The sequence below is a fragment of the Mauremys mutica genome, chromosome 6 (genome assembly GCF_020497125.1).
Source record: "Mauremys mutica isolate MM-2020 ecotype Southern chromosome 6, ASM2049712v1, whole genome shotgun sequence".
Lineage (NCBI taxonomy): Eukaryota > Metazoa > Chordata > Testudines > Geoemydidae > Mauremys > Mauremys mutica.
Window position 1 is genome coordinate 18619628 of NC_059077.1, and position 27969 is coordinate 18647596.

The 27969-nt window shown below is 38.8% G+C and overlaps 1 protein-coding gene across 2 annotated transcripts in view; it reads right to left on the reverse strand.

Annotated features, from left to right (window-relative positions):
• The window catches only part of TCF4 (transcription factor 4), a 329775-nt gene that overhangs the window by 283277 nt on the left and 18529 nt on the right, over positions 1–27969 (reverse strand). The window contains exons 2-3 of one of the 2 annotated variants that reach the window (XM_045020695.1): positions 23653–23744; positions 21955–22027 (exon numbers count right to left, since the gene is read on the reverse strand). In XM_045020695.1, the coding sequence (XP_044876630.1) occupies positions 21955–22027; positions 23653–23724 (145 nt within the window). In that variant the 5' untranslated portion in view covers positions 23725–23744. Of the gene's footprint in view, positions 1–21954; positions 22028–22372; positions 22490–23652; positions 23745–27969 lie in introns of those variants that run through there. The other variant, XM_045020697.1, reaches the window with a different exon arrangement.

Sequence of the window (27969 nt, forward strand, 5' to 3'; positions counted from 1 at the left end):
GATTCGCTGAAAGGTCTCCCTGGCACAGAGGGGCTTCCTGGGGAAGAGGTGTCCTAGCTACTGGTGGCTACTCCTCCTCCTCCTCCTCTTACATGAGGGCACTTTATAAAATTGGTCACCATAGGAGATCCAAGGGTTCCAGAAAACTCAAGGTGGCACAGTACATGGAAAAGAAGAGGGACTTCAAGGGTGTTTGTGTGAGGACTGACAGATTAGGCATCTCATCCACAGGATTCACTGCCAGGAAGGGAGATTTATGGAAAAGTGGTGGAATCTTCAACAGATCTTACTGATTTCAAGTGTGTATCATCTCCCATATTCAATGGAGGAGCTAAGGATATTGGTACTGATATTGATAAGGGGTTACCAGCATCTGAATGAGTACTGGCATTCAATATTTTGTGGGAGGGCATGGCAGAACTAGATGGTAAATTGGTGCTGGTGGGTGTATCAATACCATCAGATATGCCCTCCCTGTACCTCTCGGTAAAGGGAATTTGGGCTCTTCTTGAAAGGTCATAATTAGGGAGGAACCTGGTTGCCCCCAATAATCCATAGCTGTAATCCTCACATTGAGGTAAATCAATTAGTACCAAGGACAATACAGAAGGTCTGTCCACATACTCCTCAATTCTGTGACCCTGAAAGGGTGTACCAGGTGGGACCGGTGGTTTCTTTGAGAGGTCCTTGGGCCTGGAGGGCTTGCTTCCCAGGGAACCAAGTGGGATTGTTTGCCATGAAGCTTTTCAGTCCACTTGCTGGAAGCCTTTTCCATCATTACCAGGCCCTCAGCACCAGTTGAGGTAAGACCCTCAGCAGTACCCATAACAGGACGAGAGGTATCCTTAGAATTTGGTCTTCAGGGTGACTTCTCCCGACATTTACAGTCTCTGTCAAGGGATTGAGGTTGTTACTTCACTGAATGCTTTGGGACCTCTGAAGCTACCCCTGTGTCTTTGCTCACTGGAGCCAGAGCTGAAGAAATTGCCAGAGCACTCAATGATTGAAGCCAATGTCCTGGAGGGCCAGGAAGGAGAGAATCCGATATCACAAGTCTCAGTGAATACTCCATAAGGACCATTAGTTTCAGTCTTTCCTCCCTCAGCTTCCTAGATCTGCTCTTGAAGCCAAAGCAAACCTTACACTTCAAATGGACATGGGACTCTCCGAGAGAGCAGAGGCAGCTGGAATGCCCACTGCTGAGGGGGAAAGACCTCTGGCAGGTGTGGCAGGGTTTGAAGCGCAGAGTTTGGGGCATAACCCACAGAAAAAATGCTGCAGGCAAGGTGAGCATGGATAGCAGAGGACACTGATGATGTAAATCTCTGATCCTAGGCGCTTGGACTTGTGCACACCTAGAGTGGAGCACCTATAGAACAATAACTCGAAGAAGTCTCATTTATACTCTCTCTCTCTCTCTCACACACACACACACACACACACACAAAGCACTGAAAAAGCAGGCTTTAAAGAAAGGGATGACTTGTTCTTTCTGTGAGGGAGTGATATCAGCCCCAAAACTTATTTATTCACATACACTCATCCGTACCACCTAGTAAACTGCTAAATACCAACCTTATTAAAGTATCAGAGGGGTAGCCATGTTAGTCTGGATCTGTAAAAAGCAACAATGAGTCCTGTGGCACCTTAAAGACTAACAGATACCCACAAAAGCTTATGCTCCAATACATTTGTTAGTCTTTAAGGTGCCACAGGACTCATTGTAACCTTATTAACAAAGAAAGGATGAATGGATGGAGAAGAAAAAACACTGGGAAGAGGGGAATTTTCTACCTTGGAATATTATTGAAATGGGTGGGATAAAGCAAAATTTTCAGGTAGAAAGGTTTCTATTAAATAAATTAAATCCTGCCTAAATATTAATATGTGTTCAATTAAAATGTCGAGTAACCAATGTAACAGAATCTGTGCAAAACTTTCGCTGCACTTCAAATAAATTTTCTAGGAAAAAAGGAACAGAAAAACTCAGGGCATTGGAGCGGAGCCCGGATCTGGAGCGCGGAGCAGCTCCAGAGCAGTGGAGCTGCAGGTTTTTGCCTGGAGCTGGAGCGGAGCCGGAGCACAGCTCCAAAGCCCTAGAAAAAATATTCTATGACAATACTCAGGATTATTCAGTCAGGAAAAGTATCTTGGGGCTAAATCCTGGTAATTAGATTCTGCTGACTCCTTATTCCCACTAACTTCAATGGAAGTTTTCCAGAGTAAAATCCAAGCAGCAGAACATGATTTCCCACGGGGAATCTTCCAGGAGGGGGGCAGGGAGGGAGAAAAATTTTGTTGCATTCCCCCTTGCAGTTTCTTTCAATTTATTCCCTGGGGGAAGACTGCTGTTTCCTTCCTCTTCCCTTATGGAAGAAGCAGAGGGTCTTTCAATATCCATTTGGATTTCTGGGATCTGCTGGAAGCACAGGGCCATGAAAATCCTAGGACTCTGCATAGACTCATGGACATTTTGCAGGTCTTCTAGGCTCTTTGGTAGCAGTTCTAATGGTGCTATGTTCTTAGGGCTTCCCCCACCTATGACAGCCCTGGAACCTCCCCTTTAAAAGAAAATTCTCCAGTGGAGAAGGGGCTCCACTGGAAGGCTTCAGCAGTATTAACTGTCCTATGGAATCTCTGCATGTTACTAGAGGATCCTCTTGGCTCCATCTCCACCCACACAGCTCCCTTCCTAAGAACAGGTCAAGGGATAAAGGAAATCAGATCCCTGAGGAGGCTGCCCTCCTCTGATTTGGACAGATCTGCAGGTGGCAGGACCTTCTCTGCCTGAAACTGTGGGGCATGATGTGGCTGTATTTTCCCTTTAAAGCAGACTATTTCAAATATTCCATTTAATTATACCAATTCATACCCCCATTTTAATAATGGCCATAACAATACTTTGCACTCTTACAGCATCTTTCTTTGGATCTCAAAGTATTAACCAATAATGGATGAAAATTTCAAATGAGAAAGCAGTGTACAGAATCAAGGCCCTATTATTATGAAGCCCAGTTACAGGCAACTAAAGAGATACAAGTAAGTGAGAATGATATAAGCTATGGATGGACAATAGGTTGCCAATGGAAGTACGCTGGCACACAGCATTCCCAGTTTTCAAACAAATCCAAGTGCTCACTAGATCACAAATTGTATTTGTTTTCTGTTTTAACTGACACGTTCAACAAGTAGTCCAATTTATGATTCCTGGTGTCATTCCCTGTGCAAGTCAAAATGACACAGCAGTCACTAATGACACTAATGCACTGCACCTTGCAAAGGTGCAAGGACCCGCACTCAAGCACCATTGGTACCACTTCAGTGGAACAGCATTTCTAATATGACAATTTATGATAACGAGTGTGACACTATCTGTGTTTAGATTATATGTATATGTCACCTTCGCCTGATGAGAATACTGAAATTCTATTGTCCATGAGGGCAAAAGGGAAACAGGAAGCTACTACTGACACCACAGACTGCAACAGTTTCTAGCTCATGTTACTGAAAAGGTCTGGTTACGATGCAGGAGGCCCTTATGGTTTAGGACTCGTGTATCTTAGAGACCAACATTTTCTTCCTGTTTTACTTCAGTAGTTGAGAACATTTTGGATACTTGAGCGAAGTCTCTATTTCTGCACACATTCATAGATTTTTAAGGCCAGGAGGGACCATTGTGATCATCCAATCTGACGACCTGCATAGCACAGGCCAAAGAACCTCATACAAGAGCTGGGGGAGTACACTTAGCAGAGGGCCCTTGGCCTGCAAGTCAGTTCTCCCTTCATCAAATGAGCCTAGTACATATATTCACCTTCAAGAAATGATGCAAATTCTAGCTGTTTATCCAGGCACTTTCCGAGGAGTTACTTCAGTGCAACTGGGGTTCTTTTGTTTGCGAGTGAGTTATTTTATTTGCATTTGCTAACATTTGTGGGGATGACAGAGAGATTTTGTTTTAATGTTTTTATTATAAATGCACCTAGAGATTGCAAAACAGGTGCAGCTTATAGATGACAAATGGTCTAAATTTAACAACTTTGGTATGCCAGGACAGAGTGCACCGAAGAAATGGTATGGTGGTCTCTCAATGGAGGGAGATAGCTTGTTTGCTCAGAGCTTAGCTCCTTCCTGCAGTTTCAGAGCACCATCACCATTCACTAATAAGAGCACTGACGTTAACTTTCACAGACACGGACTTAGCACCAAGTTTAATGCTCATGCAAGCAGGCTCTGCTTTACTGGCTTCAATGCAGTTGTGCCCACGTCCTGTCTGACACTAGTAAATCAGATCCTTGATATTAAATGATAGGTAGCATCAGAGAAAAATTAAAACCAAACAAAGTATTTTGGAGGGAGGGGAGAGGAAGGAGTCAGTGAAGAACTTCCAGTTGGATGGATCCTGTACTGTGTGCGAAAGCTGAAAAGCTAGAATGATAGGATTGGATACAGACTCTTTGGCAAATACCAGAACCAGTATGAGAAAGACAGAAACAAATATTGTATATGTAAGTAATCTTTATTACTCTCAGAAATTATAGTTACCTAGTCCAATGCCAACAATTAGAAACTGAAAAAACTGTACTTAAGTTGTCATCTTAAACACCCAAAGAGGATTGTATCTACAGGACTGAAAAAAAAAATGTTGGTTAGACTTCTATTTGTGACCATCAGAAATGTTACCGTAATTTTGCCTTAATGACCTATAATCTCCTTTTGCATATGGCTTTTAAAATGGTTATTATTCAGCTTGATCTATGACTATAATGGAGCAGAACAGAACTGTGAGTATAATTAAAATAAGTTCCTGTAAAAGTGGAATATGTAGTACGTTGCTAATGTGTAAATGACTAAATAACTTAATTAGGTGAAATGAAGTGCACTTATAACTACAGATGCTTAAGCCGAATCATGATAATGTTGTGTATATGAATATATATTTTTTTAAATATGTTTATTAACCAAACAGTAGGGCAAAGAAATACAAAGCATACACCAACTATAAAAATAACAGGGGATGTTTTTAAAAGGTTTTCATTACAAATTATCATGAAGCTAGAAAAAGTCAATATTTTTAATCACTTTAAAATACAGAAACATGTTTTCACTATGCTCTTCTACCCCCTGAAAATCTGCACTGACACCAGCCAGGTCTTACCCCAGCAAGGTCTGTATCAGCATGTAAGATAAAAATTAATCTTCTGGTAACCCTCAAGAAAAAAATAAACATGACCACAAGTGCAAACTATGCATTTTCCCCACTGTCCCCATCACTTCCATTCGCATAAGCTTGCAAGATATTGAAATGTATAAGTCTGCAGACAAATGGGGCAGAGAAAGGGCCCAATCCTGCTCCTGCGGAAATCAGGGCCAAAACTGCCTCTGACGTCCGTAAGATAAAAAGCAGGCCCCAACCCAGAGGGGAACCTGCATGAAGTGCACTTGATGACTCAAAAAATAGAACAGGTCTTAACAGTGTCCCATTTGAGAGCATCCAACTCAATACGAGGAGCTGTAAAAATCACTTACAGCACTTGTATTCCTCAATTCATCCATATTCATTCTTCCTCTCTCTATCACTGCACCCTAGGTGAATGTAACATAACCATGTGCATGATGAGGAGATGAATAAGACAAATTATTGAATGTGTGCTTGAAGGAGGCTTCAGCCAAATCAGAAATCCTGAAATGTGCACTTCTAATTTTACGATTAAAGATAAAATAGAAAAAGTCCTCTAAGTGGAAGCTTCACAAATGCTTGAAAGAGCTGCAGCATCTCTTCATCCCAGGAAGCGATGATCCTGCCTGCTGTCTTCTCCAAAGCAAAGATGTTATGGACTTTATCCCATTAGCTTCTCCCCAACATAAGAGCAGATCCTTAGCTGATGTAAATCAACATAGCTCCATTGACTTCTATGGCGCAATGCATGCCACTTTACACCAGCTGAGGATGTGATCCACTATAAATCCACTATCACTTTCTTTAATATTTTTAATGCTTAAGAGAAAGCTATGACTACCAACTCTTCATTTGTGGATAATATTTCCCCATTAGTGTTTTTTGTTTTTTAAACTTTCTCAGACTTCTGAACCTGCTGCCTCCAAACAGGAACAGAAGTGTTAGTGCTGAAATACCATAAGAAATGCCATTCTTGCAGTATTTCTAGCTAAGCTATAAGCAAGAAATATCACAATCCCACCAGAAAGCCTGTTCCCACTAGATTTTCAACCCAGTTTTGCAGATCCAAGGTAACTGGGTAAGCATCTAAGCTTTTGGGTGCTTGTCAACACAAAATCTTTTGTCAGGTTCGCCCATCAGTAGATGAGATGTTCTTCCGCAACAAATAAGTTCTGTCATGAAACCCTAATGAAATTAATAAGAAAAATAAACCTTTCCTGTACAGATGTTGGAGACAGCTCTCAAATGTTTCAAAGAATGTCGAATTTGGCTATAACATGGTAAAGCATTGCTCAGGAGGGGAGGCGGGGCTGTGCACTCTGGTGGATCAAAGCAAGTTAAATATAACAGAGTTTCACCTATAATGCAATACGATTTTTTGGCGCCCGAGGACAGCGTTACACTGAGGTAGAGGTGTACTTTTGGAAATGTGGCAGCTTAAGAAGGACACTCTCTATTATCTTTCTGAGAGAACAGATACTGGGCCAGATACAGGGCTATAAACTAATTGGTCAGCTTAGGATTCCCTTGCTAATAACAATAACTTGCTATGCACAGGCACGAGAACCTTGCTTTGGCATGATAATGATGTTATCATGGAGTACTGAATATATGCTGTTACTGATGGAGGGCTGGCTTCACCTCTGACTGAAAGGAGCTGGAAATAGCTCACTGCATAGTTATGCACAACCTGGTCTTCTATAATATCCCCAACATGGTAACCATATTTTTGGCTGTCTTCAAGGAGCATCTCCAGCCACGACTAGAGGGTATGCTTTGAATAAATAGCACAGCTCATTTTTGCAGTACATTTCTGTGGATCTTTATTCTTTGTGCACATTTTCAGTACAAAGGGAACATATGGTCCATTATAACTGCTTCAAAATGTTTTTGAGCCATTTGAAAAGTTTTTAGCCTCTGGCACCATGGGGTTTACAAATATCCCTCTCTACAAGGGTTCTCGGGGGAGAGTGTGATATTTAAAACATACAGTACCTTTGGGATACAATTCATTTAGATACCGTGGGGTCTCAGTAACTCCCATTCACCTTCAGCTATTTCTTTTGATGGATTCATGTACTTGGAGAAATGTATTAAGCTTCATCCTTCCCAATAAACAATAAGAATTTTTGCTGTGGGATGCACTGGGCTGCTAAGTTAAATCGAGACACATTCTAGAAAGTAATGAGGTAACACTTTGTTTTTTAGCATGGGTTGAAGAAATCAACAGACAAAATTGTTATTTCTTCTAGCTTCGTAGACGTTTCAGATAAGTCTTTCCTTGATATTAGAGTATGTATTTTCGGTAAAGAATGTTTACTCTGAATATTGTACATATTGAGAGCTCAGGCATGGAATAGATTATTAAATTCTTTGTGAGACGGAACCAAGCCATACTCTAAATGTTATGCCACCCCAAACACAGTGACAGTCTTCCATGAATATAAATCAATAATGTGAAAAACACTAGAACAAGAGAATGGATTTGCTGTTCATCTAATGATCTGACAGAGTCATGAGAGTGGAGAAAGGTCACTGTATTCTGGGGAAAAGGAAAGGAGATAATACAGACCCTGATAACACTTAAAGAGACCCCATCAACTAAAAAAACCTTAGTGCAAATGAAAAAGATTAAAAAGAGTAAGTTCTTTCTCACTATTATTTTCAGTGTGTTTACTGGTGCATTTCACACTACTTTGTATATTAGACATTTTCACTGCTTCCCCTACATACTTAATTTCCTGTTTATCTGGGTTTCTCAGACAGAGACAGATGGAGATTTAAAAACAAAAAATAGGAAAATGTGGTCGTAAAACCACAAAAATTTGCAGGGGAATTCCAAAGTAAATCTCATACCTGCAAACCCATTTTTTGAAATTGATTAATTGATCAAGTTGATTGTCCCTCTTGCAGGAAATGGGTCTCATCCTGCTCCACCACTGTGTAGGATTGGGTGAGCATAGAAAGAATATATCTGCCTCTTTTTTTCTTTTTTTTTTTTGGATTTTCAGTCTAAATGACTGGATTAAGGAAATCAACAAAGAAGGAACAAATATAAAATCTCCATGAGACTTAGCAAAGTGTGTCTGTGTCTCTCCCTCTGTAAAATTCCCATTTTGAAAATGCATCCCAGCCCTGTCCCGTGGCAGACTAGCTTCTTACACGTAAAGGTACAACACATCACACATTCCAGTTTCCACATTCAAGAAAGGAAGAACAGTCTTCCTGATACAGTCTCTGATTACCCAGGACTAAGCAGAAATGTTTAATATTAACCCAGAGAGGAGTGAAAATGGTTTTGTTTTTTTTAAAAGTCTGGCAACAGTCTTTCAACTAAACTAGTTTCTTGCTTAAAATAATAATATAAGGTTTAATTTTCACCACTAAGTATTAAGCAGAAAACCAACAAGGTACTTGTAGATGTGGAGCAGAATGTACATTAAAAGCTCCTATGGTACCAAAATTGTTCTGAACTGTGTGTTTATTTTTGTGTAATTGGCAATTTTGCTATGTTAACTTCCTAATTAGATATCAACGCATTTTCAGGATCTTGTACATTTCAATCACAGTCAGAGACATGAGAAGAAGCATTGCTAGTTCACACTGGCCAAACCGCTTAATCAAATCTTGACATGAGCATGAACTTGAAGCACTGTCACCACTATGCTGCCACTAATGCCAATTAGCTACTCCAGTTTTAAAAGAGAGAGATAAAAGAAATAAAGTGGAATATAAATGAGGAAATTAGGAGAGTAAAAAAACAATGTCCATTAGTTAATAAGCTGGCTCTTAAATTAAATTCTCTAATTTGTGGTATTTATGAAATATCTAATTTAGGAACATGAATTTTTTTTCTATTTATACAATAAGACATAGTATTTCCTAAGTAAATATTCTCAAAGAATACAATATCTACAGAGCAATTAGACAACTAGACAATTAGAAAAACAGAAGTTAAGCAGTGCATTTGTTAGCAACTAGATCCTGTAGAATGAAGCGGCATCATCTAGCTTCTAGATGTACTTAACTACATTCTTCTCCAAAGGCTTCTATGGACAAAATACAAACAAATAAACCTGATTTCAAAGGACCTAGAATATCACAAAGAACAGAACTGCCCTCAAATAGCATTAGTTTAAGACCAATCAACAAAGACTCCTTGATAACATACTGCATGTGGTATCTGATACCTAGCCAGCATAGAAGAGTGAATTCAGTTTACAAGGTCCTACTAAACAAATTGTTTTGGTAATACATAGACGAGATGAAAGAATACAAGGCAATAAATAATTGTAGAAGTCCATCAAAAAACAGAATAGCCCAACTTATCTACACAGACAAGAATAGCAAATCTTTATTTTCTAAATCTTTATGTCCATTTCTCCTCCAAATCTTCATCACAAACACTCAGTTACTGGTGAAAAAGCCTAACAACCAAAAAAAGTGGTTCATCCAAACTCAGGTAAAATTATGCACCAAAAATCAATACAGCTTTCATGAAGTGCTTTGATATACATTGTACTGTAAAATAAGGTATTTAAGAAGGACTAAACCATCATTTTTTTCTAAATCTGGGTAGGTATGATTTCTGCAAGGTGAAGTGCAAAGCTTTAGGCTTTTGCAATAAAAATCACAACACAAAAATCTTAATATCCAGATCATTAAATCGTAATATCCATATTCTCTCCTCCATTAAATCGTAATATCCATATCCTCTCCTCCACAATGCAGGTAAAAGAGCTGAATGTTGGGGAGGTCCACTGAGCTCAAGGGAGACAAATGACGCACCAAACTGGTGGAGTAACAGTAGGGCAAACCCAGGTCTGCTATTGCTGCAGAAGTTAAGGAAGCTCTTGAGCCCCATCCTTCCCCTTGCAGGAGGCTTGGGTATTGGATCTATCTGTGGCAGTCATGCAACCAAGAACCCACCCCTGCCCTTCTCTCTAAACCTCTGTTCAGTCCCAACAGGCCATGAAGCAAAACCGTAGTAGTTCTAATGCCTATTGGATGGTAGTAGAGTAGCAGCCGTGTTAGTCTGTATCCGCAAAAAGAACAGGAGTACTTGTGGCACCTTAGAAACTAACAAATTTATTTCAGCATAAGCTTTCGTGGGCTACGGCTCACTTCTTTGGATGCATAGAATGGAACAGTCATGCAGTGGAGGGAAGGAGCAAAAAAGGACTTACTTCTAACAGAATACAGACCCAATTCAGCAAGATGCTGAACCCCTCCTGTGGATGCTCAGCGCTTTGCAGGACTGACCTCTTATACAGAGTTAAAAATTAAAAACACATTTAGAATAAAACCCAATATTTGAAAATCACTTTTATTTTTATTTGTATTACAGCAGTGTTCAGAGGCCACAGTGTGCGAGGCACTGAACAAAAGGAAAGAGACAGTCTCTGCCAAGAAATAGACCAAACACACAAAGGAAGTACTATCTACCCCATTCAGATGGGAACTGAGCAGGGCCGTCTCCAGACCCCAGCGCGCCAAGCGCGCACTTGGGGCGGCATTTTGCCGGCAGGGCGGCAGGCGGCTCCGGCGGACCTTCCGCAGTCATGCCTGCGGGAGGTCCACCAGAGGCACGGGACCAGCGGACCTCCCGCAGGCATAACTGCGGAGGGTTCGCTAGTCCCACAGCTCGGGTGGACCTCCCGCAGGCACGACTGCGGAAGGTCCGCTGGAGCCGCCTGCCGCCCTCCCAGCGCACCCTCCACAGGCACGCCTGCAAGAGGTCCCGCAGAGCCGCGGGACCGGCAGCGCGTCCCCTGCAGCATGCCGCCCTGCTTGGGGCGGCCAAATTACTAGAGCCGCCCTTGGAACTGAGACACAGTCAGAGAGATGGGACTTGCCCAATGTCACAAAGAAATCTGTGGCAGAGCTAGGAAATGAACCTAGATATTCAGTCCACTGCCTTAACCACAAGATAAACCCTCCGCTTCCTTCACATCCTGCCAATCCAAAGGTCAGCATTCTGCCTGTTCCTTCTAAACAATGATAGCATGGAGGAGGCTGATGTTATCAACAGTAACCAAGCAAACACAGACTCCTGAACTCAAGTCTTCTAGGGAGTAAAAGGATAAATATTTTCTTTTAGGTTTTATTTTAAAGAAAATAGCTCTCTATAAGGGTATCTTTATTGTTTTTTACAACTAAAATGTTAATCTTCTTCTGATCAAAATGTAGTATAATTGGGCCTAATTCTGTCTCAGCTAAAGTCAATGGCAAACCTTCCATTGAACTTACGTGGGATCAAGATACTTGCCTTTTTCCATTTCTGTTCACTTAGTATTTTTTATTTCAACCCAATTTTATCCAGAATGAATACCCCCGATCAACCAGCTAGAGTCTGTACTTAAATGTTAATGCGAGATCATGAAAACTGAATTCAAGCACTATTTGGTTTGCCAAAAATTGACACATTACACTGGGTTTTTTCATAGTTTGATGTCAGTGCACCATAAGGTTGACTAAACTATAGTTCAGGCATATCCCCTATTTTATGTGATTAAAAAGCCACTTTAATGGTCAAAGAAAACAAATGTATTGAATTAATATACAGGGTATAATTAAATCACAAAAAGTGTATTTACAGATTTGTTATCATTCTAATTTAAAATTGTAAAAGTGATGGAACTCTGGGCCATTCAAGTCATTGGAATTATGAATGTGCATCTGAGCACAGAAATTCCATTTTTAACCCCATTTTACATAGGTATCAAACCACATGATGTATCTATATACATATTAAATAGACACAAGAAATCTGCCTGATGCTAACATAGATCTTCATTCATGAGAGTCTCAGCCAAAGGAGCAGCACTGCAGATGCTACCAGGTTGCCTTGCACTCCCTCCTAGCCTCTGCCCTCACATGTGCCCTACAAGATTCACTCTCCAGGCTCCACGGATTCAAGGTAGAAGATACTCCCACACACTTATTTGCATCTTTCTAAGTTTCTATGGAGGGATGAGACTTTTACATTCTGTTTAAAATATAACAAAAACATGTAAATGAAGATTTGCCCCCAAGTATGCTTTGAACCACAATGTCCACTGCTACATAGTTGACTGCAATATCTTTCCTGCTTCTGATCTTATTTGGAGGGGGCGAGAAGTGATTGGTGCTAGGCAGTGGTTTAGGAAAGGGACTGGACAGCCTGAAAGCAAACCCAGCATTGCTCTCTAGATGGGAATCCCTTCACAGGTCCGTCATGCTAGCAGTAGGCAAGGCTGCTAGTATGGATCTACCATGCACCTAGTCACCCTCAAAACATATGCAATATATGCAGGTTCACACAAAGAACTTGTAGGCCCTTGCACTACAGAGGCTCCGTCTGTCACAGCCTCAGCTCAGGATAGCCTTGCTTTTAAGACTTCAAAATAACTCCCTTTCATGCATTTGCATCTCACTGATGGCCAACACTTGCTGTCCTCACTCCGGCAAAACTCCCATTGACTTGAAATAGGAGCTCTGTCCAACTAAGGAATGCAGGATCAGACATCTTAAAAAGGAAAACCAGTGGTGAAAAAAAATGTGGCACTGACACATTATGCACTATGTTACAGTTTGGCAGTATTTTGCTCCCAGGCTGAAAGTTTATATGTCAGTTCTGAGCAAAATTCAAATGCTCAGTCCAAGGCACAAACTTCTCAGAAAGAAGGTTTGTAATGGAAATGCTGACAGACCCTTAAGTCTAGCGGCACTAGCAGGTGCTCTCAAGGTACAAAGACATAATTCAATCAAGTTTTAGGCTGATGTCACAAAGTACAAAACAACTCAAATGGTTTATGAACAGTACCAGAACCTCTGAGATTAAATTACAGTCTTGATATTCAATCAGGAGTCATGCTTTGTTATTTTTAACATAACAAAATCATTTTAACGGTTATTTATCAAACGGGTTGACCATAGTTAAATGCATGATCCAAGGAGAAACCAGGTTATGCTGTGTTAATCTGGTAACCCCCAATTTTATATAAATTATTCAGGAACAAGGCAGTTCAGGAATCCTTTGTTTATGGTCAACATCATCAGAATTCAGACAGATGGGTGCCCAATCTAGTTACAGACTCACAAAATATAATGAACTGGAACCCTATCATCTTATATATTGTATCGGTATATCTGATTATACTGAAAGTCTTTGTCAAAGATATTGGCTTAGATGCAGAAATTACTGGGTGAAATTCTATGACCTGTGTTATGCAAATGGAAACCCTACATGATCATAATGGTTCCCTCTGGACTTAAAATCTGTGTGTGAGATTCTCACCCCTGTTCTGGTCACAGTACGCTGAGTAAAAGGGTTGGAGCAACATTAAGGGTTTCTAAAACCCTAGGAGCCAGCCAAGAGGAGAATTCCCCCAGCACAAGAACTGAAGACAACAGCCACATGCTGTATTACAAGGACTCTTGCAAATCCTAGTATAAAGGGTGGGGCTGAAGATAGGAAGGGGATGTCAAGGGTATGAAGAGGTGGACCTGCAGCACATAGTGTTGCAGAGATTCTAGACAGTGCTTCTGTCTACAGGCAGCTGGTGATAGGTTATCATGATGTGGACAGCCCTGGCTAGGGGCCACTGAGGCCCCCTGAACTAATCAGAATCAGAAAGGCACAAAGGTGACAGACACCTGACCCCCACTTCCCCTTGGACTGCAAGTTCTATCATGGCACAGTACAGACTCTCACCCTATGAATATAATAAGCACAAATATATACAACATATCCACATAGGGGTCAAATCGGCTGCTCTAAATCACATGAGAAAGTCCACTGACCTAACTGCTCCCACTGACTTCAATAAGAATACTAACACAAGTAAGGTCTGCAGGACACGTCACCCTTAAAGCAAATCTGAAAGAAGACAATTAAAGCCCAATTCTACTCCCCTGGAAGTCAACTGGAGATCAGAATTTGAGTTCAGTGGAAGCAGGATCAGACCCTTATTAAACATTTAATTTCAGTGACCAATATCTCATCCTTCACTTTTGACAGATTTTGAATAGACTGGGTGAAAGGCGCTACATAAGTGCTTAATACATGATCTTAACCTCAGAGGCTTTTCCATCAACTGAAAGAGGAATCTCTAATTATTTTTTAAAATCAACTCTATAGGATAAGACTAATTCCTCAAAAGTACTCTCCAAATACAGCAGGACGTGTGAAGTGCTGTTTCCAAAATAGATCGATACAGTTAATAAACTCCATATTGTCATTACCACCAATGATAGCCGAGAAAGTCATTCACTGAATGCTAACTGTCACAAGAAAGCACAATAGCATTCACAGGAACAATAGTGTTACTGTACCTTTAAATAAAATACCTTTTCACAGCTCTGAAATCCACCAAGATAAACTGAATTTTAAACACACTTGGTTGTTTGATAAGCTGATCAACTGCACTTTTATTTACTTTTGGGATGAAAGTAAACATGCCAACCTTTCTCAACACTTTTGCTATTCCTGCAAGTCTGTTAAGAAAAAAAAATACTTTAATAGCCTTATAAAATATTAAGAAAATTGTCTAAAAATTCAATCACTACTGCTGCTGTACTACAGCCTTACCAATGACTACTAGGCAATAAGCCCTTATTGAGAGCAGGTTAGATAAGACATATGGAGGCCCAATATTCAAAAGAAGACATATAGCATGAAGGCACACATCCCAAATGTTTATACTTCATAAATACGGATAATGGTAGCAGAGCTTGGGCACTTGGGCCAGATCTTGGGAGTACTTCCTAACAACAACAGGAGTTGATGACGCTAAAGACTGACTCTCACTGCTCTCGGCCCTTGGACATTCAAATATAAATAGCTACTCAAATGCGGATGCACAATTTTGGTAGTTATTTTTTAAAATCCGGTTCAATGTTTAAAATCAAGATTCCTACATGCAGTTTCTTGTAGGGATTAACACTGCAGAACAGAGTGTGGGCCAGACTAAATGTCCAAAGTGATCTCGTTTGGCTCTTATTGTTATTTGGGAGTATCTTGTTCCCCGTTGCTTCCAACCATGTAGTAGGGTACTTTCCAGACAGAAAAAAAGTTCGGGATTCCTGTCCGAAGGACCTCTATGAATTTAAAGACTGATACACATATAGACAAAGGTTATGGAGGAGTATAATATACACCCTTATATTTACTACAGTACAAATATATACATTTATTAAATAGGACATGTCAACTATTCCCAAATTACATTGATTCTTTTCTCTAGAGACCAAAATCTGACTTTATTTATGACCGTACAACCCAACTAACTTCAATAAGAGTTTTGTCTGAGTGAACACTATGGGATTTTTCCCCAATGGTTCTATAAGCATCTAAACAAAAGTAGTATGACCCTTGAGATACTTCCTGAAAATAAATGAATTTGCACTTTTTTGACAAGTTTAATTTCTACCTGTTGAATGGCTATGTTCACCACCCTGATAACATTTATCCAAAAACATGTTGGTAAAAGACGTTTAAAATACAGACTATTTGAAACACACACACTGTTCCTTATTAAGCAATTGTAGATCTGTTATATTGGCTCATGGGAACAGATCTAAATAGCATCATAATATCAAACACTGAAAATCACAGGCCAGAAGCCACCACAACTCTACTTCTTTCTAAGCCTTACTAAGTCAAAAACTTCCAGATACAAAATGTAGTTTACCTTTAGAAGTAAATGTTTGAGCTGAAAAGCTTAAAAAATGACTGTTTATCATAGCAAATGTAAGAAAAAAGGAATAATGTTAAGCTCAAAACACAACTGTTTATATGACAGTCTTTAGTACTTTGTGATTCTGAGCATTTAAAAGAGATTCAGCATAAACTTTCATTACATAGTTCTATTATACATGTTTATGTGACTTAGTTGTTCATCTGTTATTTAAGTGATTTCCTCATTACAGTAATATGGTAAAGATAATTTGCTGATGTCCAAAAATGTTATTTAATTCTTAACAGTCTTTGAATCCCAAAGTGTGTTTGTTTAAAACCTGTTATTTACTAGAGTCATTATCAAATGCTGGACTTTCATATTCAACCATGGCATAAACGGTAGCATAAATTACACACTGAATGTAAGATGGCCAGAAAATGTATGTAAGTGGCAAAGCAATGCACCTTTCAGGATCTGTTGTTCAGCAGGTGCACAACACAATTATCATCTATGCCTCAGTAGTGTTCTATGGGAATCAAATTCAGTTGACGGGAGTAGCACTGACTTATGACAAGAAGGAATGTGAATTTGGTTCCTAGCAGGCTGCGGGTGGTGTGGGCACAAATCAAATTAGAAGAAACCTATTGTCTCTCACACCCTCCTGATAATCTCTTTTTCTACTGTATCCTTCAGCGTGCAAGTTACACTGGTTTTGAAAACCCACTTAATTCCAGATCAGGGCAAGTTACACTGGTTTAACACTTGCACCTTTTTCAGACTAACTTACATGCATTCAATAACTTATAACATCATTTATGTCACTGCTAAATTTGGCCTACAGACTCCCGTGGCAGCTGCACATGATTCTTTCAAGCTGCACTGGCTGAATTTGGACCCAATTAATTTTTTATCACTCAGACTGTGAAAATATATGTTTTAGAACTATAGAGTACATACATGGGGTTACATACATACATACATCGTGGGATAGGTATACCATGATCATGATTAAACAACAAACCCATACTAAACACAAAAAAAGATACACTAGCTAACAACAAAGTTCATGTATAAATTACAGTTTCAAATATAATAAACACCATACTGCACTCTACATAACCTTTTTTGTAAATTGTTACCTAAACTATCACCTTCCAAGGCTACAGTTTGTCACTGACCACTTCGTCGGAAGTTAAGAGGGGGTCACATTTTCTTTCTGATATTATTAAGATATTAATTTAGTTTCAAATATTAAAATATATTCAAATAATTATAGATGGCAATTACTTTATGATGCTCTTTATAGGATAAAACTCTCTTTGGCACTTTAAATAAGGTACATGCTTGGTAATAATCTCTCCTATTTACTCCTAAATGTAGGTAGTATGGGATCTCAGGGCCAATTCAAATACCACAATGTAGGCCTCATCCTGCTTCCAGTGTAGTCCACAGGAGATTTGCCATGGAGGCTAATGGGAGCAGGACCAAGCTCTTTATACATAAACATAGCTGGAAGGATGGGAGGTAACCAGCATTCTTTTTCTTCTTAATCATAATTACACAACATTAGTGATGAAAAATATGGAAGCAGTTGCTCTTGAGTATTTGAGTAGCTAAATCCTCAAAGATTAGCAAAAGACAAAATTAAAGAAAACGATTACAATCCATAAATACAATCTGACAGTAGTGAAGACTGGCAGGTTAAATGATCAAAGGGTCTGCGATTTCTACAGCTACTTTTTTTTTTGCCTCAATACACCGAAATGATGGAATGTTTTGTGTCAAGTTGATAAACAGGACACAACATGCAACTAAAGCCCACGCCCATATTAAATAATATTTTTCTAAGTCTGACCCTTAACTTAATCCATTACAAATTTGAACGTCTACAGCTAGTCCTTCAGGGCACCTATTTAACTGCAACATAAACTCATACACCAATGCCAATTTCTACTTCTCAGTTATTAAAACTACTCCTCTGTATGGTTAAAATCTCTCATATTTTATTTTCTGCTGTTGAACGGTAATTCTGCATTTAAAAAATAATAATAATAATAATAGCACTCCTCACAAAAATCTCCCAATTGCGTCTATTCCCTCCCCCCCCCCCCACACACACACACCTCCTACAGACACTAATGGGAGCTGTGGATGCAAACTGAGGTGGCACTAGACCCAACAGCTACCAAAACCCTTTTAAAGATAAATATTATATTTAGTACAAGTTTTCCTGCTGATCAACTAATAATAAAAAAAATGTGCTTTATCACAGAGGGGCATGCTCAAAGAATAAACTGTGCTAAAAGCCCTTCACATTTTGCTACAATTTACCCACAAACACAGCTCAAGTCAAAAATAACTTCAAAATCAAACTGAATGTGTGTCTTTCTACTTAAAGAAATATTATTTGGTGATCACTATTTTTCTAATTCAGGACAACCTTAATCAAACTAGAGACAAAATTAAAAAAGCAAGCTTTTAAATCTTTTAAATCAATTGACATATTCAGTGATGTCTATGCTAACGAAGATTTTTCGCACAATAGGAATGGCCAATCCTAAGCTTTAATTCATTCTATTGCTGTTCTCATCCACACAATACTCAAAAACACATACTGTGAGCAATCTTTAATAGATGCTTGAAAATGTAGGTAAAATTAAATACTAGCAGAAGAAGAAGCAGTCAAAATTTAACACAACTGGGAGGAAGAGGGATTTTGTAACCACCATATAATAGCTGGAAATCTGAATTGTGCCAGATGTGACCAATGTCCTAGATCTAACAAGTTGTTCAGTACCAACAATATCATGTCTGTATCAAAATCTATTTCAAAATCAAGTACAAACAATTATTGTCTCTCTCTTATCTCACACTCCCATTGCTAACTAACAGTTTTTATTGTAGAGAGCTGATATAAATGAAGGACATGACAGATATTCAAAACGTATTTTAGAATGTTGGAAAAGTAGATTTTGTTATTTTGGCAACCTCTCCTAAAAATTAATAAGGCTTAATTCAAATGGGCATGTGTCTTTCCCATTTTGGTTTAAGACCATTGGCTAGCAGGTACTAAATCACTTTACAAATTCAATATACAAGTTGAAATAACTCTAGGTAAGTTTTCTTAAAAATAATTCCAATCCTCACCAATTCCCCCTGTTAAGGTCATAGAGCCTCTGAACCAGCATGGCTGAATTGTTTTAGTGCTCTCTGCTGAACACCTGCAAACATCAAACAAAAGCTGCTGGTCCTTTACTGGGTTGACAAAAACCTTTCATGTGAAAAATGCTCCATGGGAATGTCCTGGCTGTGGCTCAGGTTACATTCCTTTCTCCCTTGCAGCCTCACCATTTCTTAAGGTGGTAAGAATCCATGTTTGTGAAATTAAAGATTAAAGGAAATATGGCTCTACTTTATTTCCATTCACACACTACAAATCACAACAGAGCACTGTGTATTAAATGAGTAAAAAGCTATAAGATGATTTCAAGATTAAACGTTACCACACTTCGCAAAACCCAGTTGGTTTCACCTCACTAAATGGGACTACTTTTCTTTGGGGTCTTTTTTGTACTGAGAAGTTTCAAGTCAACACAGAGGGATGACGACATCTGTGCCTCTTCAACACAAGAAATATCAGTTTTATAGAGGAATGTCATTTGTCTACTCAAACTTTTTAAGTTCATCTATCCAATAGAAAAAGTAAACTGTGTATAAGTCTCAGTTTTGAACAAATTTTGATAGCTAAAAAAAATTGGGACAATAAATTATATTTCCGAATTACTAATATCACTGTTTTTAATGCTGCTGAATATTCATTTATCTAAAACATCTCTTGCAGCAGTTTCCAAGGCACTACTATTCACAGCTAACTGACTAGCAGGAACACCATGAAACAATAACTACACTTTTTCTTTATACAACTATATCTTCAGGCCACAGATATACGATTTAGCGCATTGGGTACAATACTTTTAACATGTGGTCATTGACATCTTTTTTGGAAACCAATTAATATTCATTTTAAATTCCCTGTCTAATGACCAAACAGGATATTTTTATATAGTAAATTGCAAGTTATTTACACAAATAGTGTACATTGTTCTTCACACCACTGTGAATAAAATCTACTAATATATATTTCTATTTATCAGGCAGGGCAATTCTACCCTCTTCTATCACAAACTGGTATATTTAAGCATATGCATGTTAGCACAGAGTGAGATTAAGTAAGAATTTCAAAGAGAGCTGTTATTTTAAATGGTCCACATCTTAATATTACTGACTTACCTCAGTTCATTAAATCATTTGCATGTCAAAAATGATGCACCAAAGTTATTTCCATAGTTTCAGTTTCAGACATAATACAAACACTATAAAACTCAATTTCACTAAATGTATAGAATTTTTATCCTTTGTTATTTTTTATCACACTGACTTCATAGCTGAAGCGTAAGACAAATTTCTTAAATATAACAATCTAGTTAATTGCTGCTAGACCAGAGTTAGCTACTGCATTGATTATGTATAAGCATGACAAATTGATTTGTCTGGCACAAATGCTTTACACGTCTGTCCAATGAAAACAAATGTATTGAATATTATACATTCAATAAAAATAGCTATTGTCAATAAAATTATAAAAATAGGATTAAGTACTTTAACATAAGAGATATTAGGCAAACTATGACTATAAAGTATTGAGATCAGTAAAATCTCCAAAGTCACTAAACTGAAAAAATATCTATATTTATGAAGAAAAATCATAAATATTTTTTCATTATTTTAAAAAATCTAAATATTATCAGAGGAGACTTAAAAAAATAGAGTTTAATAACTCTAAGTGGCAGCCAATATGACTAAATATTGTATAATACAGACTAACTTCAAATTAATGGTAATAAAGTCCTTCTTTAGAAATTAAAAGTTTATTAATGTATCAGTGCATTTCATAAAAATGGTTAAACTGAATGCACAGAAGAGGTTTCTTTAATTACTTGAGTACAAACTGAAAATACCAGACATGAAACTATATGCAATGACTTGTAATATATATATCTAGATATCCAGTAACAGTTTGCAGTAAAGACTAGTCCAAATTTACTATCTGATTTAGAGCAGTATTCTGTATACAATACTGTTAGGTACATTGTACAGTTATGTTCAATTGCCAGTACTTTTAAGACACTGCAACTGTTTAACTGTAGATGTATTTGTGACACATCCAAAACACTCCCTGCAGCAATGTAGGAAACCCTCTTAAATGGAATGGAATAGGCAAAAGAATAAAGAAATTTAAATGTGTCTAATTTGAAGTAGTCAGGCATATAAAAATTTCCGACATAAAACTCCTCTCTAATTGCCAAACAATCATTGTACAGGTGTTCTATTGCGAAAACTCTGATATATACATATACATAGATACACATATATAATGTGTCACCAACAAGGATCCTATATTTATTAGATGAAAAAGTCGCCCACATACTACAACTACAATAAATAATAAATATTAATAATAATGATAATACTCAGTGAATTTCAGGAGACTCTTTGAAAGGAGTAAAAACATTAGGAAAGAAAAAGTATTAGTGTATTAAATTAAAAAGAAAAATTTTGAGATTTCAAGTTGATCAAGATTATTCAATCAGTAAACATTAACTTCTAAAATTAAGAATTATTTGCTTTAGTATGGCTGACCTTTCTATTATGATTCCTATTTATTTATTTAATTAATTTAATAAAAGAGGCTTTATTCCTGTTTACAAACTAAGTCTTATCCTAGCTGTTTTGGTTATCGTTCTTCATATATAAACACAGAAACTCCCATTTTTAAACAAAACATTCTCCGTTTGATTTTTTTAAAAACGAGATTTAACCTAGCTCACTTTGAACAATTATACTGTTGATTTTTTTTATTTACAATAACAAACGTATGGAAATATTTGAAAATGTTCCAATCAGACTTGTCGAAATAATAGTAATACCAGCTTTTATATAGCTCTCAAGGAATGTGATCTCCAAAACAGATTAACACAACCAAAACAGACATAATGCATGTAAATAAATAATTACGAATATTTTAATTGCATGCTAAGCAAAGATTTTACATACTTGAGCCAGTAAAATGTCCACTTGCCAAAGAAGTTGGTCCATTTTTCCCACTGCTCACAGGAGGTGAAAACATCTATAAGAAACAAAGAAACATTACTGCTGGAAAACAGGAGATTTTGTGTTCATTGTTAACCCAAAGTTCCTTCCACATTCTCTACAAAAGGACATTAATAGTTTATTTAATATCAATCATCCATCTGAGACCCGAAAATGGTACAGTATTTCTTACAATCCCACCCCCTGCCCCTTACCACTACCACCTTTTTTTTTTAATTAGGCTCATTAGAGTCCCAAACAATATAACTAACATTTGGAAAAATCACAGTCCCCAACAATATTACCAAAACTTAGTGAGGAACAATCCCCACTCAAACTCGTATTCTGACAAAGGCAAGGGAAAAAAAGTTTTTGTTGAAACCTTGGCCATAAATGTAGCAATGTCCATTTCCATCCCGTTTTAGGATTTGCCTGTCATATGTGAACCCAAATAATAATAATGCAAAGTGCCACCTGCCCTAAATTCTCATTTCGTCTCTAACATGAGAGCAATTTGAAGCAAGACTCTCTCTCTCTCTCTCAATCTCTCTCTTCCCCTCCCCCTTCTCTCTCTCTCTCTCTCTCCAGCATTTATTTCGACCCTAATTGGTTTCCCTCTTCTTCGACGTGTCTAGTGGATAATACGCACCTTCCCTGAGTCAGAGCCTGCAAAAAGCGAAGGAACAAATGGAAAAAGTGCAACAAGCAAAGAGGGGGCTGCAAAGCTGCCTTAGGCTACATTTCCTGGCCAAACTTCCCAAAGCCATTTCTCCAAAGGAAAGTCTTGAGCAGCAGCAGCAGAAGACTGAAATAGCCTCATTTACAAGGTGGTTTTGATTTTTGTGGTAGTGTTGAGATTCTTTTTAGAACATACATGCACCTTACACCAAACTGATTTTTTCCTTAAATGCTACTGACATATTGTGAGGAAGGGGGGAGGGGATGAGGAGGGAGAGGAAGGATAGGGCTGGGGGGGGGGGTGAATAAAACTAGACAAGTGCACACGTCCAGATTAACGTTTGCCCTCAAAACTAGGCTATTTACAAGAAACCCAAAGAGACAAAAAGTACTTTAAAAAAGCACCATCTATCCGGGGGTCCTCAGGAAAGATTTAAACAGGTTTAACGACAGCAGACGCCATCTGAGATTTCAGTGAAAACTTTAAACTGAGGCAGTTGTGGATTTCTTTGCACTCTCAATGTGCCAAAAAAATGAAACAAGGGAAGAACTGAAAGTAGAATATAAGTAACTAATTAGTAATTAATTAGTTCATGTACCATCAACACTTTGATAATGTACATAAGTGCTGAGTAATAGTATTATATTATTGTTAATATTAACTAATGATGAGAAATGTCCATTTTTAGGAGGGTTGATTTTTTTGTAAAAATTATTTCTGGACATCCATGACATTAAAAGTAAGCTAGGAACAAGATTGCATCTCCCATCAGGTACAAATATAATAAGACTCTTGTTTTTGTTTTGTTTTGTTTTTTTAAGCGAGCATATTTACCATGGGTCTAGCTGCTGATTACAAATTACCCAATGTACTTAGATCACAGTTTTGTTTTGGTTTTTTTGTTTTTTTGGTTTTTTTAGTTTAACAGATCAGCTAGAAGATATTTTGTACAGCTGTTGTTAATTTCCACCGTTGTTTCTTACCGCACTGAAATCCAGTAAATCACTCAGTTCTTTGTCCGTCCCTAAGGCAGCCATTCGCTGTTGGTGATGCATTTTAGCAAAATCACACAAACCTAGAAACATGGAAATAACCGCAATCAGAAACCCAGTCCCGAGCCTTAGAGGAAACACAATCGGATTTTTTTTGGTGGTGGGGGGGCGGGTAGATTGGGGAGGGGGAGTTGAGAAGAAGGGAGGGAAAAAAGATGGAGGGGCAGCAAAAACAACAACAAAAAAGGCGATATTGTATTTCCAAAGAGACGATCGAAACCTGGTAACATCCACACTCTAAACCCAAATCCAAAAAAAAATAGAGCCACGCTCTCAGCGCATCATTTATGCAACAGGAGGTTCAGCGAGGAATGAATGAGAATCGCAGAGAAGAAACTACAGCCATCCGCTCCCAACTTTTTTCCTTTTCCTCCTTCCATGTAAAGCAGCGTGTAAGGATTTAAACAAAAAAAAAGACACAAAGTCTTTAGAGTGAAGAGCCGCCGGCTGCAAAGGGAAACCAGAGTTGGGGGTGGAGTGGAAGGGGATGGGGTGGGGGGCGAATTCAGGCTTTGACAATTAGACCAAATCCCTCGTCTATGAAAGAGAGGATGGTTAAAAAAAAAATAATCAAAGCACCCCAGGCCTCTTTGCAAAGTCATCAGTTCCTTTAAAGTGGGCAACGGGCCCGGGGAGGAGGGGGGCATAGGGAGGCTCGCTCCATAAAGAGCTCGCAGCCCCCGTGGAGGCAAATCAATAAATACATTCAAAAATAAAAAGCCGCGTGGTGAGCGAGCCCCCTCCAGCAGCTCCTGTCCGAGCCCACAGATCCGAGCTTAGCGCCACCAGGACCACCGGCCGGCCACCGACCGACCCTAGCCTAGCTCCGGTACCTACCGCCCGAGAGAGGAGAGGAGGGACTCCCCTTCCAAGAACAGTACCGAGCTCTGGGTTTCATTGCTAGAATCACGGCATTCGCCAAACACACACCGCTACCGCCACTAAAGAGCGAGAGAGACACGGCAGGGCTCCGACTCCGAACCAAACTCTTTCTGCCTTAGGAGAAAGCGAGAGGGAGGGAAGGAGACGAAAGAAAAAAAAAACCCCGCAAACAAACCAAAACAAGCCGGACTGCAAGTTCAGCAAAGGGAAGGGGACAAAGCAGCAGCAGCGAAGAGCACGTTCCCCTGGCTCTGGGATTTGCTTTCACAGTAACACCTCCAGAAAGAAAAAACGCAAAGCGGGCACCTCATTTTCCTCCATACCCCGCAGCTCATGTAGCCTGAAATCCCAGTCAAATTGTTGCCGATTTCCTCCCCGTCCGAAGCACTTTTAAATTGATTATACTTTAAATTTCTTCAGCTCACACACATACACATGGCAAAGCAAGTTTATACTAGGCTGCAAATACACACGTGATTGAAAGACTTTGCCAAGAAGAATATTTCCCCCCCCACACACACACACACACAGCCCCGTATTATCCAGGTTATCTTTTTAAATTGTTTGGGTTCGGTTGTGATTTTTTTGTACCTAACGCTACATTTCACATGCTGGGTTTCAATTTACAGAGGGTATTGCTGCAAACCTTGGGGGAGGAGGGGGTTCAACCATTTGATTTCTTTTACACTCAAGTTTCCGGGGACCATGCCAGCGGACCCCTCCCACTCCACCCCTAAAGCATGTTATACTTTTACTTCAATTTTTGCTGCTACAGGCCCCATATACTCCAAAATCTCAACCCTGACTTCATTTTCCAGCAGGAAACAAAGCACTAAGTTCAGTAGATTGATCGTTGAACAATATAAGTTCCTACATATAGCTACCCTGCATATATGCACTATTACAGTGTATTTTCAGTTTGCATTTACACATTGCATAAGTTGTACTTTTTTTAAAAATAACACAACGGGATCAACAATTTTTTAAAAAATCACACAAGTTACTCTAACAGCAAATTGTAACTTTACCTTAATGGCCACAAATATGGTCACAATAGTCCAAGGAAATATATATCTATTTTAAAGAGAGAAATCTTCTGCGAAAGTGCTTTATTAGCTCACATAGGTTTGACCCCCCCGCCAAAACAAAACAAAAAAGTACTTTAACTGGTTCTCAATCCTGGTCCAGGGTTATTCACCGATTTAAACGAACTCTGCACCTGGCTTTGTTTTTGTTTTTTGGATTCACCACCACGAAACAAGTGTCACAAAATCTTCCCACCCAAACAGAACAAAAATAAAAGCCAGCCAAAAAAATCCAAGTAACTTTTCCCTTTTTTGTGTTTATAAACACATGGTTATTCACAAACTATTACAAATCTTGGTGGTGGTGGGATGTGTTCCCTCTGTCCTTCCTCGGTTATTTTTTTTTTAAAGTCTTAAACTTGTTCCAAGTTTACAGATCGCTCCTCATCATCATCATTGACTCCTCCATGGAGACATTGGTAATAATATGTTTCCCTGAAAGATACATTGTAATCCATTCACATCCGGGCAATACAGCGGGGTTTATAACGAGAACGAGCTGCTTGCTGCTGCCGCCGCCGCCGCTGCTGCACGTTGCTGCTTGCTGCCGCCGCGTCGTCTATTACGGACAATGACGAGAGGAGGAGGAGGAGGAGGAGGAGGGAGCGGGGAAGGCATGGAGAGAGTGATAAACAGACAGGCTAGAGAGTCGACCAAGATGGAGTCAGCTCAGTCTAGGTGGGAGGACGAGGAAGAGGAAAGTGGAGGATGGTTTCTGTTCAGGATAAATGGACCCTCCCATTCACCCCCACCCATCCCAATGCAATAGAAACAGGAAGCTAGTGAGGACATGGGCTAGAAGTCCTGGGTCCCTGTGAAAGAGACAGACAAATAGGAACTGAAGAGCCCTGCTGATGGGCACCAGCTAGGGGTGCTTAACATTTAGGAGCAGCTGGAATGATTGACCAGGCTTAGAACTGGGTTGCAGGTTTTGTCACCTGCTCTAGTATATCCAGGGGCGCCTTAGATTAATTATTCCGAGCAATATTGTGACTCTTTGTCACAGGGGAGAGTTTGTCTTGGGAGCTGTGTGGTGAAGATGCAATGTTGCTGTCTTACCATTTTTCCAAGTTTTGATGCAACATGAACATGAAGCGACATTTACTTTTGACCTCTATTATTATTTTTATTTGTTTGTTGCCAACAATTTTCTCAGCACTGTGCAAGACACAAAAATAAGAAAGTCCCTGCTCCAAAGAGCTTACAGTTTAAAAGGCAGATATATTATATATATATAAAAGACACACACGGGGGAACTCAGAGGACAGTCTATTATTATTTATTAGTTAAACTAATTATGTGTTAGCAGGGATTAGACTGAGGACAGGATGGTGCTTGGTGAACCCTAGTTTGGATGGCATTCATTCCCTGTATAAAAAATAAGTATGGAAAAGGAAACAGAAAATGCGTGTTTTGTAATATTCACTAGGATGGCAACTCATCTCCAGCTGCGAGGTGCCTCTGCTGACCTGTCTTCAGATCATATGTGGCTCCCTTTCAACAGATACCGAGGAGGAGCTCATAAAACTGCCACAACACCACCATTTGTTAAAGGCCGCAAGGCGCTGAGGAATCCCCTCTATATTATAATCCATCATGAAATAAGGGGTGCTCCAATCCCTAGTTTTGCATTTGCTTAAGGCTTCAGTGGCATAATCTCTGCCTTTTGCATTTAGATATTGCAATACAGTATGTATGTTATGTAAGATAACTAAATTTCCTGACACACACATACCCCCCACTTCTGACTCCCGTAGTTATGTTGACCACATCACATCAATGTTTCAGAAGAGAGAGGCTAATATAATTATCAGGGATGTGACAAATACCCATCGTACAGATATAATCTATTTTTTAATATATGGATGTTTTGATTATTAATTTTAAAAAGATTTTTAAAATATCTTGCAATAATCACAATATCAATAGTATTAAAAGGATGTAATAATTATGCTACATGTGGGAAAATGTGAACAAATAAAACAAACTATATACCTAACAATAGTAAAATATAATAAAATATAAAAATGATTGTAATATACACAAGGGACCCACGTAGTCTGTGACAAACTGAAGCTAATTCTTCCAGCAAAAACCTTTTACATTTCTGGGGTACACTGATTTGGTGGACTGGGAATTCTATAACAGCTTCAAGTTAAAAAAAAATGAGGATCTTTTAAATTAAATATGAACATGACTAACACAATCAGCATAGTAGCCCCTGTGATATTTATTTTGATATTGCATTCAATTTATTTTATATTGTCTACATCTTTTCAGC